Source organism: Chaetodon auriga, chromosome 13, assembly GCF_051107435.1.
Source record: "Chaetodon auriga isolate fChaAug3 chromosome 13, fChaAug3.hap1, whole genome shotgun sequence".
Taxonomy (NCBI): Eukaryota; Metazoa; Chordata; class Actinopteri; order Chaetodontiformes; family Chaetodontidae; genus Chaetodon; species Chaetodon auriga.
Window position 1 is genome coordinate 15159735 of NC_135086.1, and position 17241 is coordinate 15176975.

At 44.3% G+C, this 17241-nt stretch overlaps 1 protein-coding gene across 1 annotated transcript in view; it reads left to right on the forward strand.

The window, feature by feature from the left end:
- The window catches only part of anos1 (anosmin 1), a 39989-nt gene extending 25001 nt beyond the window's left edge, over nucleotides 1–14988 (forward strand). Inside the window, exons 5-14 of the mRNA XM_076747355.1 lie at nucleotides 632–816; nucleotides 1175–1304; nucleotides 3653–3858; nucleotides 5600–5744; nucleotides 6657–6803; nucleotides 9504–9592; nucleotides 10720–10891; nucleotides 11377–11597; nucleotides 12273–12414; nucleotides 13743–14988. Of these exons, the coding sequence (XP_076603470.1) occupies nucleotides 632–816; nucleotides 1175–1304; nucleotides 3653–3858; nucleotides 5600–5744; nucleotides 6657–6803; nucleotides 9504–9592; nucleotides 10720–10891; nucleotides 11377–11597; nucleotides 12273–12414; nucleotides 13743–13801 (1496 nt within the window). The 3' untranslated portion in view covers nucleotides 13802–14988. The remainder of the gene's footprint in view (nucleotides 1–631; nucleotides 817–1174; nucleotides 1305–3652; nucleotides 3859–5599; nucleotides 5745–6656; nucleotides 6804–9503; nucleotides 9593–10719; nucleotides 10892–11376; nucleotides 11598–12272; nucleotides 12415–13742) is intronic.
- Nucleotides 14989–17241: the final 2253 nt, after the last annotated feature.

Below are 17241 nucleotides of genomic sequence, written 5' to 3' on the forward strand. Positions count from 1 at the left end.
AGCCTTCTCCTGTACTTCCAAACTTGCTTTTCCAATCTCCATCTCATTATCACTATGCCCGACGCTCAATCAACAACTCACTATGTCTCCACTGCAATAAATTCACTTGAGAGAGTCAGTCTTACTTGGCTGAGCATTTGGCCCAGTCCTGCGCTTAATAAATCTCTAATTTATTGCACATGGCCACATCGGCTTCGTCTTGAAAGGCTGAATGTGAAGCGCAGTGATGGAGATGAACTTAACATGTAAGTGTGTATGTTTACACTGGTGTATTTTGTGTCCACAAAAAAGAGGGAGACGTTCCGCATGCCATCTCACATACCTAGATATAAACTACGTGTGTCATTGCTAAGAAGCGCAGCAACTAAAACACATCACTCTCGCCAGGAAATATCACAATCTGTCACAGTAGAAAGATGATGCTGTTGACCCGCAGCATGTATTAAGTCTATTGCGGTGAGCTCATGTCTCATTTTCAAATCTGCATCTGTCCAACTCTGATGGTGTCATTTCACTTTCCACCCAAGAAAGGAAAACAACAAATTTCATGTTGGACGTTCACCTACAAGGTTCCACACAGTGGTGATATTAACTCCTCTCACGGTATCGTCTTCCTTGCGTGCACTTTTAGGAGTCCCCCTGAAGCCGAGGAAAGAGCTGGTGTTCTTGGAGCAGCCGTCGGGTCAGCTGGAGATCCGCTGGTCCTCCAAGTTCAACATTTCTGTGGAGCCCGTCCTCTATGTGGTGCAGCGCCGCTGGAATTATGGCATCCACCCGAGCGAGGACGACGCCACAGAGTGGCAGACCGTGGCGCAGGTAGGAGTCAGCACACTGTACATGCAGGATACTGCAGCGTGTCAGTAAGAGGAAAAGTCTTCAGCTGCCATCAGATGTTGGTATGTGAGTGTCTCTTTTGATCAGACGTTTGTGTCACTAAGACATTTCAGCTTCACGTGTCCCAGCGTGCCACATGCTACAGCTGTGAAAGTGCCGCAATGCGCTGACAGACTGTTGCACGCGGTTGCACATTCCTCACAGCTGCAGTGTCTTTGAAAGTTTGGCGAAAAGAAACACACAGATGACTGATGTGGCAGCAAACTCGCACGGGGATGTGACCCTACGTGAACCCTGACCCCTGTGGTTTACTCCCCCCCCCCCCCCATCTGTCCCGCAGACTGCAGAGGAGCGCGTCCAACTGGCCGACATCAGAGCCAGCAGATGGTACCAGTTCAGAGTTGCTGCAGTCAATGTCCACGGGACCCGCGGCTTCACTGCACCCAGCAAACACTTCCGCTCCTCCAGAGGTCGGTCTGTGTGTGTGTGTGTGTCTATGCACTTCTGCGTGTGTGTGTGTGGCCTTGCTTTGTGACTGAGTTCCTGTTTGACACCCATTGCCCTCCATTTGTTATGGTTAAGACCTTGGAACAGGTGGAGCCTTTGGGAAAGAGTTTTAAAACCTGATGTGACTTCTTATCTGATCATGCAAACAAAGTGTATGTGCTGAACATTCAGCCAAGCGCTCGTTATCTCTGACTCAAAGAAACTGTTGTAAAAAATGTTACTTTTATTCCTCTGCGCTTTGCACCTTTCATCTCTTTAGAGGATTAAAAGGCAGATTTGTAGTGAGAGCTCAAGTCATGTTTACCTTTTTGTGTGATCCACTCTTAAGCTGTTCAACCCCATGACTCCATAAAGCAGCCGCAAACTGATTATGACTGAAATATGCCCGTAAACGTACAGTTAACACTTATGACAGACACTGCTCAGACGTGTTTATTTCAAAATATATTCAGGCATTAAGCCTTTGAACTCTTTTGCTTACCTTGTTAACTTGAATTGTAAATAAGTGTTCCCACACATTTACCCAGTGAGCTAAGTGGAACGGGTAATTTATGCCAAGTAGAATTCGAGTAATGAGGAGGGACTGGGTGCGCAGAACATTTCTTTTCTGTGCTGCAACCAGATCTTCATTTATGTCTTCAAAGGAGGGGTTTCCCCCTCTTTACAGTCATATAAAATGTAATACGTCTGAATTAGTCAGGATATTGCAGGTTTCAAATGAACGCAAGTGCTGTCTTGCTCCCAGAGGGGGTGACGTAACCAAGGCCGCTTCAGATCTTTGCCACAGATTAGCGAACGAGCTCTGATGGCATCTTGTGTTGCCGCTCCACTCTTCTGCCCTACACGGTCAGTGTTGAATGACACTAAATCACAGTGCTGCGCTGCAGATGGCATTTGTTAAAGCAACGGCCAATTGTTGTGCGGTTCCCAGGCATTACAGGTTTGTGAATATAATATTGTGTCTCGATTGAATGTGATCTGGATCTGATTTAATCTTGACAGTGTGTTTGTTTGACATGCGGAGGCAGAGCTGTGTGCCCACCGCTTCGGCTGTACACAGTCGCATACCATGTAGAACAGTTTCTGCCTTGTGTGGATCACTTTTCATTTTTTCTATACATTGCGCAGGGCATGTCGGCACACTTTACCAAAACTGTGTTCTTTATTGATTAATATGTATGAAGCTGTTTGGTAGTGGAACGCTGGCAGACATCCTAAGTACTTTCCAAGTTCTGCCAAATGTTAAAAACCTGTCTTTTTAGCATGTGTGTGGTGGTGCTGGTGAGTGTATTTGTGTGTGTGTGTGTGTGCATGCGCGCTGACCTGTCCTGTCAAGCCTTCGTCATACATTTGCTCCCCAGAGCGTTCTGGATGGCTGTCAGGCAGAGTCAGACACCAGGTGGGAAAAGGATTCAGCTTCAGGGATGGAAACCGATCTCCAATCAGGCCAATCAGTGCCAGAACGTTGATAGATTGATGGGAGCTGTCACGAATTTGATGAGCTCCTGGCCATTCTGTCATGCCATTGTTATTTATATAGCACGGCCATATCATCTGATTGCAATTTTGCACTACTATACTTTGTTAGGGCAATTTGTAGGAACCGACTGCTTATTTATCTTGAGCGGCCCACATTGGCTGGTATGGAGCACCAGAATGGAGAAAGAATGTGTCCGGTTGTGTTTTTGGATTAGATTAAATGTTTTCAGGTCGGAGAGGGCAGGGGAGAAGGAGAGCCAACTGAGCTGTGGCGTGAATCATTTTCTCATTAAAGGGCTTTTCCCTCTGCCCTGGCGTCGGGCATATGGCTCTCCTCCTGCACCAGGCTGACATCAGCAGCCGGCAGCAGGCTGGGTCACAGCACACACGGATACTTTCAGACCCAGCTTCACTCTGGACACACACACACACACATTAGTTAGAGTACAGGAATGTTGAGTGTGGAGCCAAAGTGAGCAGCATGTGTTTGTTAACCCCTGACCCGCGCTCTCGGTCCTGCCGAACGCTGTCATAGACGTGACATGACACCTGTCATAACATCTCATGGCAGATTGTCAGTGGAGGACTAATTACTTTACACAGTGTCATACTGGTCCCCCTCCTCAACTGCAGTGCTGACCCTCAAGTGTTGAAAGGTGTCTTGGCCCGTAATACGTTCAACCTGAGATTATGCTTACAACAAAACCGCCTTGGCCTGATATTTGTCACATACAAGAAGCAGAGGCCCTTTGTCTTCCTCTCTAAACGTCTGCAGATGCACTAAAAATTGAACCGCTGACAGTGTTGCTTCATGTTGTTGCTATGTCTCCAGATCCTTCCCCGCCTCCCAGCCCTGCCAGTTTGCGTGTCACCAACGTGACGCTGGGCGACGAAGGCCTGGTGACAGCTCGTCTCAACTGGACCCTGCCAGAGGAGTCCGATATCCCCATACATCACTACAAAGTGTTCTGGAGCTGGACTGTGCCCACCAAGTCCATGGTGCCATCCAAGAAGAAAAGGAGAAAGACCACCAACGGGGTAATCTTCTCTCCCTGTCTTGGTGATCTGTTCTTTCTTTTTCTCGCCTTTTTCCACTCTCTTAAAGTACAGAGTCTTGCACAGGATTAGCTCAGCATCTTCCCCTTTAGTCTCAACGCATCAATGTAAATATCCATGCAGCCCTGCAGTGGAAAAACGGGATAAGCATGGCATAGTAGTTGCATTTATTTATATATACTTGCAAGGCTATCAATCACACACAGATTGAGACAATGTGTTCTTCATTGTTTTAATTCCTTATACTGATGAAAGAACCCTTAAAACGCTCTGTTTAGCTTTGAAAGGAAACATATTAAGAGTGATAAATAGACCTTTTTATAGCAATAAATCAAATTTCAAGGTCCGTGTTTCTTAAATATCCCAGTTTGTGTTGTTCAGTTTTCTTTTTTTTTTGTTTGCAGTTGGTATTTTGGAGCTTACACTTTCTCCTACTCAGTTTTTGATTGTGTAATTCAGCTGTTTCTGAAGTGCTACATTGGTTTATTTATTTATTTATTTAGTTGTCTTATTTTTAACATAGATCTCAGCAGTTCCAAAGTCAAGTGGTTATATAACGACACTCACAATTCCTATCCTGTTATTATCTTTTACACAAATGCACAGAGTGCATTTAGACCAAAGGGAGACTCAGTAAAAACAGGACAAAAAGGCTGAAGACTTCCAAGAAACTCTCTCTAATAATGACATAAATATCATGTTTAAAGGAAAATAGCACACAGTTAATTCCTTGGAACAGTTTGCATACTGGAACACTCTCAACTATTTGGCTCAACCAGAAAGTAGAGTTTTTATGGCCCTTTGTCTGGGATGTCACATAGACCCACTTACAATCACAAAGAAAGATAAACGTAATTTGGTTATAAAAGTCTAAACAATCAGTCAAACTAAGAGCTAACAAAGTTAGACTTGCTGGCTCGGAAAGCCGCAGACTAATATTTTAACAGTATTACTTTTTTTCACACCGAAAATTGCACAATTATGCAGGCAAGCATTAATTGGATTGTGACATTGAAGCAATAGGCCCATAGACACACATAAATTGAATTGACTTTATAGATAAATCAGATGACAAGACACTGATAAACAAATCACAGACTGTGTTATGAATAACTGAATGAATTTGGCATTTCACAGTTTAGTGAGCCATTTGCACAATATATCCGGTAACACGTGACCTGACGTACCTGTGGTGCAGTATCTGCGAAGAGCAGAAAGACAGATTGTCTAGACAGTCCACACACACCTCTGCAGAGTCTTCTCCTGAATTAGCTTATGAAATGCATAGCAGATGTAACGCAGAGGAGAAAGAGGTGGGAGACACCAGACACCTATTGACACACGTACTACTGGTTTCCACTTTGGCACCTCGGGGCTTTGAAAGCAGCCTGCTGGTAGAGGAATGTCAAAACACACACAGTCAATAACAAGAACTCATCAAGCTCACGCTGATGGTGGAATGCTGCAAGTCAAACACAGTGAGGAAGCCCTGGGAGGCTCTGATAACATGGCTCCCTCGCGGGGCCCTGAAGGCTATCTCCTCTCCATGATACCTTCCTCAGCTCCACATGTGTTCTTAATAAGCAGGGCTTTCCCACAGACCCGGGTTGGCCCAGGCTGAGCTGAGCTGGAACTGTGACTGGGACAGGGCTTTGGAAGGGGTCTCAAGTGACAGTGTGGTAACACAGAAATGCCAACATGCAAGTGTTTTCTGTTGTTGCAGGCTCAGAGCTGGGTGGATCTGGAGGGGCTGCAACAAAACAGCAGTTACACTGTGGAGCTGCAGGCCGTCACATACTGGGGACAGGTGCGCCTGAAGAGCTCCAAGGCTTCTCTCCACTTCAGCACCACCCAGAATAATGAGTCAGGTAAACACTGGTGCTTCTGTTGGTCGTTCAGCTGTCAGACCTTTTCTGTTTTGTAGTCACTATATGGCAATGTCAGTCCTCTATTTTGGGCCCGAAAGAAAAAGATCTCAGAATTGTAATTACTTCGGTGATCCTCCAGCTTTTCATCCAGCGCCACCTGCAGGTCAAAGATTTCATTTATCCAGTCAAATATCTCAACATCTCCTTAATGCATTGGCACAAAATTTGATTTGATGATCCCCTGACTTTTCCTGTAGCGCCACCATGAAGTTAAATTTGTGTCTTTTGAGGGATATTTCTCAACAGCTATTGTATGTATGTATGTATGTATATATATATATGTATATACTACAGTATGCTTCCCAGGCATGGAAGGTGCCCATAAGAGTCACATGCAGGGTCATGCATGACCTGAAATCAAACAAAAACCTGATGGAGCTGCAGTTTTGTTGTTGCTGATCCACATGGGATTAGCTGAACCCACCTAGCAGAATCCAACATTCTTCTTGTTTGTTTGTATTCCTTGAGAGTTAAGTTTTCCTAAATTCTTCAGGCAAACAATCATCGTGAGAATTGTAAAAAGCAGGAATGGCCAAGGTACGCAGACGGCACATCTGCATTCATTCGGGGCTCCTGTGTGTTCTGGAAACACAGACCAAACCTCAGTGCTATGAGTGTGTACATTTTAAGCATGTGTGGCTCTGAAGGGAATTGAACCTCTAACCTTGGCAGTGTTAGCACTGTGTGTACCCATGAAGTTACACCACACTTATGCATAAAGAACGTGTTGTAACTGCTGTGATCTTACAAAGAAATAATTGTGTTTCTGTTTCCATGCTGGAGAGTTTGCCACAACACAGTCACTGTTGTGTCTTAGCTACAGCAGCAAACATTTCTTCATTCTCTTCCCAGTAAAATCAGTGCTCAAGTCAAAGAAGGAGGAGATATCCCCTCTTGGTTCGACCCTGGCCAAACGCCCTTCTGGCCCTCTAGAGGTAGGCACGCCCTTCTACCAGGATGGCCAGCTGCAGGTCCGTGTCTACTGGAAGAACCGGGGAGGTATGCACTCTACTGTATTGAATTATAGCTTTGTTTGAATCCAATTAGCACTCCATTATGCCCATCAATCACTATGACTCATGCACATTGTAATAAAGTGTTATGACTGATTCTCAGTCACTCAAACAATGGGTGATTCCCTTTATAGATGTGATATCAGATGGTGCAAATGAAATAAATGAAACAGTGTGTCTTTGTGGGAGCTGGGAAATATGAACGCTCGAGCAAATTGGAGCAAACCTGCGCACAGACGGGTAGAGTGCAGCCACTGTTTAGTAAAGAACAATAAACACACAGAGCTTCGCCGTGCGATGGGATTTATTGACAGCTGTATTTAATAGATCCTCACCCTCGCATTAGCAGCCCATTTTGTTTTACAAGACCTGATGTCATAGGGAACAGAAATGGTCATGGGTTGAAGCACCGCAAGGGGTTAAAGCCTATAGGAATGCCTGTCCCAGCAGCGTCCATTCCCCAGCCCTTCTGTTAATACCAGAGTGGAAATATGGAAACCTTGAAAGCCATGCTCTCAGGGTAACCTGTCAAGTCCCATTCACTGGTCTATGTTATGTTACTAATATATGTCATCGCCTCAGCCAAACTCCACATCTTAGAGTCAAGAATGCAAACCCTGGCTGAAGGAGAGGCCTGGTGAGACACCAACTGCTGAATCAGAGTGAGAGAGAAGGGGAAGATGGAGTTGGCCCAGGGCTGTTAGCGAGGTTGGCCTGGACTCAGAGCTGAGTGATGCTGACGGGGATCAAGCATAGCTGGGGGATCATAGTGTTGCAGAGCAGAGTTAATCCTGGTCCAGCCTCTTTTTCTGCCTCTTGTTTGCAGCGCTGCTCTGCAGTATGTGTATGTGCTACTGCCACTCATTAGTCTGAGGGATGACCGGGGTTTTGACTCTTGGCAATCTGGCTTCCACTACTGTAAACATACAGACATGCAGATGGCCTGGAGAGTTGGAGTCTCTGGACATCTGGTTTGTGTGACGGACAAAAGGGACAGGTTAACCGAACCGTGATTAAACTCTCAGTCATTGTCTCTGTGATCCAAAGCAGCCTGACCTCTGGGTAGTCTCCAGCAGACGAAAGAGAGCCTTACTGTACACCAGCTCAGATAATATATCACTGTCTGAACACCACCCAGACAATAGAGAGCAGTCCGACGGTGGCGGCACTTCTTAGGCTCGCTTCCAGTCATGATTTATCGAACACCGCTGAGGCTCTGTTCTCTACCTGATTTCCATGTCCCGTTTCTTGTTTTACATACCACTTCCCCTCTCCGTCAGACCCGGCTAAGCATATCTTGTTTATTTTTTCCCGATTTCCTGGTTCCCTGTAATTCCTCTCTTCTGCTTCCAAAGACCTCAGGGGCTCCTAGTGCCAGATCTGTGTCTAAGCCTTCAAAGGACCCCTTTTATCTCCCCACTACAACCCAGGCCCCGCGCCGAGGGGCGAACGTAGCATAACTCAATTATTAATCGGAGAAGTATTTCACATATCCAAGCGACACAGTGGAATGAATAATAAATCTAGTAACATAAGATGAGGGTGATGGGCGGATAAACACTGCTGATGAGCTCATGGGGGGGCTACTGTACAGTAGAGAGTCGCTGTGTCCCAGCGTGACCAAGGCTGCCACGCTACTGATGAGAATGCAAATCCTTAAAGTTGAAGCAGGAAAGTTTGTTTTGGGAATTGAGCCTTAAGCGGACAAAAGGAAACAGGAAAAGCATGTTAATAAACTAATGCAAAGACAAAGAAGGAAGTGGTTTCTTTCTATTTTCAGAGACACAAGTTATCACGATCATCAATGATGGAAATAGTGATCTCAGATAGGGAGTGTTGCAATCTGTGAGATAGCCATCAGTTAATCATTTCAGCCTGTCGGATTGTCTTTTGATATCGATGTTCAATGAGTGCAGTGCTGTCATACCTAAGCACATTTACTCAAGTACTGTACTAAATTACAGTTTTAATTTATCTAAGGCTACTTTATACTTAAACCTCTCCACATTTCAGGAGATAGAGGAGCAGAAGTGTTCTTCTCTGTGCTCAACTACATTTATTTGACCGCTGTATTAATCTGTTTAAAGCCAGTTAAACTTTTATGGACACATACATCTAGAGCAGTTTGACGTCTCACTAAAAGACACTTTAACATGTAGAGGACGAGCTCAGGGATTCAACCACCAACCATTCGGTTTCAGATATGCTAGAGCTGCTTGTTACTTATGAGTTTGCTGTGTCTGAGTTACCTGTGAAGATTTCACAGGTAAAACTCTGATGTTCTTATGAATACATGATTCTAATATACTGTTAGCTAGGTTAAACTAGTCAACAGGATATAAAGTAAGTAGAATTGCCTCCACCAGTGATTAAACTAAGCAATATCTTTATTAATAATTAACTCGAACTCAACCTTGAACCAGTAACTTTTACTTTGTGAATGAATCAAATATTACATGAAGTAGAAATCAATACAATGACAACTGCAACTGTGAAACACTGATGCAGATTCTGCTGTTTCTTGAGTACTTTGTTTACCACTTCAGTACTTGTGGCTCATAATATTCCCATACGATACTGGACGTGCTCTTGTAATGGAGTGTTTTTACATAAAAATGTAAAGAAGTGAAATATGTGAATGCTGAGTTGTGCGACATTCTCTCATCTCATCCTCCCCTTGTTTCAGACCCCTCCGTGAGTCGCTACCATGTCCAGTGGATGCCGGAGTACTGCAGCCACAACGAGACCCGAGGACCAGAGAAATCCGTCACGCAGGTTAGTCTCCTGCGCCGTCCAACTGAGGGTCCGATCACAGAGTGCAGCGCGCAGAGCTGTGGCTCGATCAGCAGCTCTGTGCTATGCAAAGCACGTGCCTAACCTTTTGTCTGACGCTTAGAAAAGACAGCTCGGCTAAAGAAAACCACTCCACTGAGTGAGCTGAAGCCCTGTTGAGTTGGATTTGCACTGGGCAAATCGCTGGCTGTTGTTTTGAATATTATGAGTCAGTCATGTGGTCAGGCATGTGGTGTGTTGGCCAATAAAACGCATTTACTTAAACAATGTTTCCCGGAATGGAGGATCATTCACCTCCAACGGCCCAAGCCGTGCTCCTGCATGGGGCTTTCTTTTAGGGTGCAGGAGGGTCTGTGGGGGAGAGTCTGGGGGTGGGGGGGTTAACTGTTGGGGCTCAGGCTGATACAGGATGGCAGAGGCTTGGCAATCAACACATTCTTTGGGGACTGGCGCTCCAGTTGCTAGGGAATATACATCCACTTTCTATAGATCACTGGGAAGGATTCCAGGCTTGTGCTTTCATGTGAGCACAGCGCCTCATTCACTTTTAATCAAAGCTGTTCCATATCACAGAGAATATACACACACCCTCCCTCAAGGGACTGCCTCTTAATGTAGAACCTCTTTATTACAAATGCAAAATCTAAATCCACTAGTCAGCGTGATTTTTTTTTTTTGTTTCCTCGATAAGAGATGAGAAAGCCATTTTTTTTGGTCAGATCAATAGATGATTAAAGTTTGAAATGAGTGTGAAGTGTAAGACCGCGGCACAGAATTCAATAATGTGGATTTGCAGGCCATTCTCTTTTAAAATTACACATGAATTCACTTTGGTTGCTGCTTCTTAATTAAGATCTTCTTGTGTTTTGCCACATGTGGAAGCGATAAAAAAATCATTTCTATTGTAAGTTGAATAGAGGAATAGTGGTCTAACCCCGACCATGTGAGTGTTCAAAGTGGTCCTGTAATGTGGGGCATGTTCCTGAGGCCTTAGCAGGAAAGTGATCTGCCCCGGCGCTGTGTATTTAATTATCTCTGAAGCTCCATGGGACCTGACCTCGGTGACATGTCAAAGTCATCAGGGCTGAATAATGTGTTTCTTGGCTCAGGAGAACTACATCAACCTCCCAGGCCTGCTGTTCTCCTGCAAGTACAAAGTCACCGTTCACATGCTCAAGTCCAAGAGACGCTCCAAGGACGAGAGCACCACCTTCCTCACCCCATCCTGCGCTACCATCCGGAGCAAGACTCACAAACACATCCCCTGCCCAGGGGAGGGAGGTGAGTGTTAAGCTGTTTGACGCGTAAAGGGCATTTTAAGATCCATCTGTATTAGTGTAGACACAGTAATCTGACACCGTAGGGACTTATAATCACGATGATCATCCTGAGTTCCACATTTTGGGAAATAGTCGTATTCTTGCCAAGAGTCGGATGAAAAAAAGGAGTCACCACTCTCATGTCTGAGCACAGCCAGCAGCCAGTTAGCTTAGCTTAGCACAAAGACCAGAAACAGGGGAAACAGTTAACAAAATCCACATACCGACACCTCTAAAGCTCACTAGTAAACACTTCTGAAAAGGAGACACTACACACCCAGTGGAAATGCACTCATTGAATAGAATGGCAGCGATCAGCTCTGTCTTACGGGTCATCGACAGGTGGAAATTGGTGGTAACTCTCAGCGAGAAAACAAATATGCCAACGGTATATCCCAAAATGTTGAATATCAATGCCCCCGACTGAGACCACCTTTCTCCCAACAGCTACGGGGCTTCCGAAGGTTTTGGCAAAGCCAGAGAACCTGACGGCCTCTTTCTCCATCAACGAGGGAAACATCACCGGCAACTTCCTGTGGCGTGTGTCCAGGGTGGCTCCAAATCAGCGAATCACGGGCTTCCAGGTCACCTGGGCTGAGATCACCACTGAAAGCCGGCAAAACAGCCTGCCCAACAGCATCATCTCCCAGTCCCAGATTCTGCCTCCAGTAAGTCTGTCTTCATTCCGAGAGTCACGGATTAAAGGTAGTTTTCAAATGCTGCAGATAGAACATGTTTCCACCACAGGGACCAGGCTCTGTCATTTATAGTCAGTAAACTGTCCCTTGCAGTAGGACAGTATGTTCTATCTTCAGCTTTTCATTTCACAGCATCTGTCAGAGGTGAGGGTGATTTGAGGATAAGACTGTTGTGGCCTCTTTGCATGAATCTTGTGATAAGCGGTGGTGTGCAGACAGACACAGGGATAGATCTGAGGAAGTGTTGTGTCCTGCTTGAAGTTCTCCTCCTCTACCTTTTCATCTGCCTTCACGTCTTCCTCTTTCATCCTCCGTGAGAGCTCTGAAAATGCCGCTCTTTGACATAATCTGCTCCATCAACAACACGTTCCGCCTATCTGCACCTCCCAGCCTCTGGAGCTTGTCTATAAATAAAACCACCCACCGCACACTTTATCAAGCTGGCAGCGAGAAAGAGAGACAGCAAGCCTTATGAAAACAAAGTCTTTGTTTTTGTCTGTGGCTTGTGCACAGACAGCTATGCAGTTGATACTCCCCTGGTTTACAGCCCATTCAAATTCAAGCCCTTTCAAATCCAATGGCACGCTCTGTCGTATTTCAACTGATTGCATGTCTTCTGCTGCTCTCCCCCCCCTCACTTGGCAGGATCATAACTTGCTTGTCGTGTCCAACCTGCGGCCGTCCACCTACTACAGGCTGGAGGTGCAGGTCATAACAACCGGAGGAGAGGGTCCTGCCACTGTCAAGACCTTCCAGACCCCGAACATTTTACCAGTCATTCAACACCGTAAGTTGCTGTCACCTGTTGCTATGTCATGTTGACATGTTGAGGAATAACGGCTTGTATGTTCATTGGCTCAGTTCAAGAGCTGGATTTAAAAAATGTATTTGCAATAGACAAAAACGGCGTCTTCGTCGTATGCGCATACATCCAGCCTTGCTTCATCTTCTTCTTCTTCTCTTGAGTTTTATGGCGGTTGGCATCCACAAGGGTTGTATTACCACCATCTGCTGGACTGTGTCTTGCTCCATCTGTTCTGGCATTGCCATGCCATGTGTGAAAAGGTGCAAAGCAGAAATGTTCCTGAATGTAGCTGCATGTGAAAATCACTGGCAGAGCCTGAAAGGTTGCCCCAGTAATTTACCGGGAACTATGTGTGAAAGCTCACTAATTAACATGTTGCCTGGCAACTTCTCAGAGCCAAGAAATAGCCTGGCACACACACACCCTGTAAAACTGCAGATTTTTACACTTAAACAAATGAGATATGATGTGTTAAAACCGTACCTTAAAGTATGATGAATATATATTTTAATAACAACGACGGATCACATGTGTACTTGTGTGTGAAAGTGGTTGCTCAAAGTGATGAACCCGCAGAGAATTACAGCAGATCCCCTCAGTTCTACAGAGTGTTTTGCCATCTTTCAGCTCACCATTTTGGTTTTCCAGATGGCAACTTACTATTTTGTTTCACTCTCACTGCTCTCATAAGCATCGTGTCCAGATGCTATAGCATGTACGCTATCTGTCTCACACCAAATGCTAGCTGGTGTGAACATAATGGAGCATTTAACAGTGAAAGAGTCGGATATTTTCCTCATGAATCTTTGGAGAGCAAAGTGAACGTAAAAGGAGAGTGAATATTGATCTTACATTCATGAATATTGATCTTACACGCAACAGGTTGCCAAAAGCATGACTTTAAATACATGCTGCATCTGCTCGATGTGTAAAATAGGCAACTGCTTGCCAACAAATTCAGAATACAACTTCATGAGAGGATAATATGTCAATGTTGTGTTTATAGCTTGGTTCCGTTGCCCCTAAGCCAAAAAATCAGCAAGAAAAGATGCTGTGCTTCCGCCACATTACTTTGTTAGGCAGCATATTTTTTCCAGAAAACACCCATTGAACACTGTGTGTGAGTGTTGGGCTCAGCAGAAGGAGAGGATGTAAAAAGTGTTTATGACCTAGATAACAGGTTAATCCCTGCTATGTATCAGCAGCCACAGCAAGTAGCAAAACGAGCCCATTTATATTGTTTGAAAAACAGCTATTGCTAAGACCCAAATCTCTGACGTGGCATCTGACAGAGCTCTTTCTTTTCCCAGGACCCAGACTCCGGCAGCATCACTCTCACCACCAGAAGCCATCAGTAGAGAGACACTGAGTTGCAAGTAGAAGCAAACCCAACAGGGAGAAGTACCCGTGGCTCTCTGCTCCTGTCTGTCAGGGAAGGAATGTGTGGAACCAAACAGAAACACAGCGCACCAGACCATGAACTGACCCCTCCCCACCCCTGCTCGTGAAATATGGGTCCATCCTCTCCTGGCTCCACAACATGTCAGCTGTTCCTTCTTAAACCCTCCCTCCTGACTGATACATGTCACCGGACGGGTCGGTTTGTACCGTGAAATTTATGCCGCACGGTCTCATATTCTGCATTGGTTAGCACACAGCTTCCCAGCACGCCCCCCCCCCCCCCCCCCCTTCCCCAACTCACCAGGAAGTTTTGAAATGCAAAAATAAGGAAGTCCTAAAAATGGTTGCGATCCGGCTGTCATTGTACGCAGCAACAAAATTTCGATCGGACTTAATCACATGATTAATGGCAAGCAATTAGTTCATGGTTTAAAGAAAAACAATTATGTTGACAACTTGATTGAAGATGATTGAACATGGATGGCAGGAAGTGTCAGAACTGTAAAACAATTGCTTATTCAAGGAGAAAGAAAAGTTGAAATTCATCTATTTATTTTGTGTTACCCATTAAAGAGGCGCTTAGGCATACAGTCAGTACTGATGGATAATGTAACTAAAGTCATTGTTGTCTAACCCAGAATATTTCACATAGTATGTTGCATGTAGTACATTTGATTTTTGAACTGTAAATGAATTACTTGCTTCAAATTGAAAGCTCGTAATGGTTTTGCATGACAACCGTTAGCATTCTGTTGGCATGAAATAATGTCTGTGTTACCTCTTTTCAGTATATTAGCAATATTTCATTAACAGATTAACAAAGAATTATATTGGGAGTAATATGTAATGTTTATTACTGAAATTATAACTTGTGTGGAAATGATGAATTGTACATGTTCTTGGCTGTAGAAATCTTTGTCGTGGCGCAGTCAGTGAATGTCTATATTTATTTATGTGTGTATTACAAAGTTTGGTTTGGATGTGTGTGAATGTGTATGTTTTTGTGTGTTCTAGTCTCAAGTTTTTGAACCGTCAGAAAATCTTGTAAAGACATTTTGTAAAAATGGAATTGTAAATACAGTCTTATGTTACATGTTATTTTTCCATGGTAGAAACTGTACAAAATGCTAAGTAATAAAATAATCCTTAACCAGTTCCCTTTGCTGTTTGTGTAATTGAAGCTTCTATGAGCAGTAAATAGACATGCTTCCCCTCCCCGTGCTCAACTCTTTGGCAGTTACTGTTGCTTATTTTGGCTGTAAGACCTGTCATGGCAGACTGTGTACAGCATATTCACTGATGGGCCCAGGAGCCCGAGACATGCGCTCTGCAAGTCCAAATAAACAGGTCATCTAGCTCACCAGCCCGGGTGAATTTACCATCGCTGAGGTTGTGCACCCCTCAACGCAATGCTCTGCTTCTCAGAGCAGTTGTGTGTTTGAAAAGCATTAAATCCCTCCTCTGCTCAGCAGCCTTTCACCCTCGTAAAATGAAAAGTGGAAATGTTTACAAGAAAATAAAGTTAAGAGTGACACTGTGAGAGCTGAGCCTGTGTGTGCAGAGTGTGTGATTTTTGTGTAAAAACCGCAAGCTGAGTTATTTGTGTGCATTAGATTAAAACCTTTTTTTTTTTTTTTAGCACACATACCATAATCCTGAAAGGAGTGCGCGCAGGATAGTATTTAATAGTGCACGGCTGATGTATTTCATCATGTGTATCCAGGATTCAGTGACACAGAGGTTTATTTGCACCACAGACGTGCTGACTGACACACGATCGTCACTACATTTCAGTTCATTTTGCAAACATTTTCGACCAAAGTGACTTTAAGTGCATTTACCTTCCAGTGCACTGCATTAATGAATGTCAGTATCTTCATCAGTTGTTGATTCACTCATTCACTTCCCACAACTGTGCTTGATATCCAAACCTGCTATTCTGGACTTCAAATGAAACTGACAGCATAGATTCAGTTCAGATAAAAAAGAACAAAAAAAAACAAACAACTGTAGAATTAATTCGGTCCACAGAAATGTGTGCAGTGGAGGATGCACACAAACAGAAATCAAATAGTGTCTCAGTTAGCAGTTTACTATGACAAGAAAGACAAGAAAATGGTAATTGATGAATTTGAATTGTTCTTCTCCAACTGGAGCAGTTTGCTTCCCAGCCTCAGACTGATGCATTTTCATGAGTTTCTTCTTTCCCCCTGAGCCATCGTCTTGTTTGAAATTGCAATTCTAATTTGCCTCACCTCTGATACACTTAAGGAAAATTAGAGTCACCAAATAGGCAAATGTTATTCTAGTGTTCCACTCGCAAAGTCATCGTTTCCCAATCGGCTGTTGGAGGTTAATCAATGTCAATTCAGCATTGCAAATATGTCAGTGTCAGATGAAAAATGATAAATCATGCACTGTGTTGTTTGTGTCTCTGTGAAATGGGTGCAGTGTTTGTATATTTGTGTGTGTTGAGCAATGTTTGCTGCTGCCCAGATGTTTAGATTTGAAGTCTGTGCTCTCATCACCATTTTCCGCATGCAGCGAGCCCTCGTTTTCACACACTCAGCCTCTTCAGTCAGTCAATGCTTCGCCACTCACTTCTCAGGGATGTTGTTTATGTACAGTTCTATTATGTCACAGGAGATTAGTTCCTCTTGGTCTGTGCACGCTAATCCCTCTCTCTTTTCTAGGAGCGGGGCCAGTGTTTAGCCAAGGCTCCTTTCTGTGTGAGCCAGCCCAGCCCCTCTCCCTTTCAGGCTGTCACAGTCCCTCTCTACACACACCAAATACCATGGCCCTCAAGTGTGAAAACCTCAAAACAAAAGGGCCTCTAGCCTCTTTTGAGGCATGTTGCAAGACGTCCAAGTCTCCGGGGACATAAAAGAAAGGGAAAAAAAATGCAACAACTAAATAATAGGCCAGTCGTCAGTACAAAAGCTTTGTCTCTGATGGTACAAGGCCACTGAGGGCTTATTCACTTTGCATGACATTACGTCCCTTTTGTGAGAGTCAGGCGGGGGATATTGCTTTCATATTTTAACACATTTCTGAAAATTAATTTGTCTCTTTGAATAATCCCGGTCGGGTAAATATTTACCCGTCTTCTGGCTGACATTAGGCCTCGTTTTTATGAGAATAACACAGGGAGTCCATTGAGTGAAATGCAACAAAGATGGACTGTTTGTTCTCCCACACATTTCCTCTGACCCCTTCGCACCCATCCTGCAGATAAACATCGCAATGAGCCGTGCATCAGCATTTATCAAATTTAAACCACTTTTATGGTCATGCTGTGATAGTTGACAGAGCAACTGTGACGTTACAGGACGGGTTCAAGTTAGGTTTTGACGATCAGTCTAATCCTACCCGTAGCGTGGCTTTGAAGGATGAGGCAAAAAAATGGAT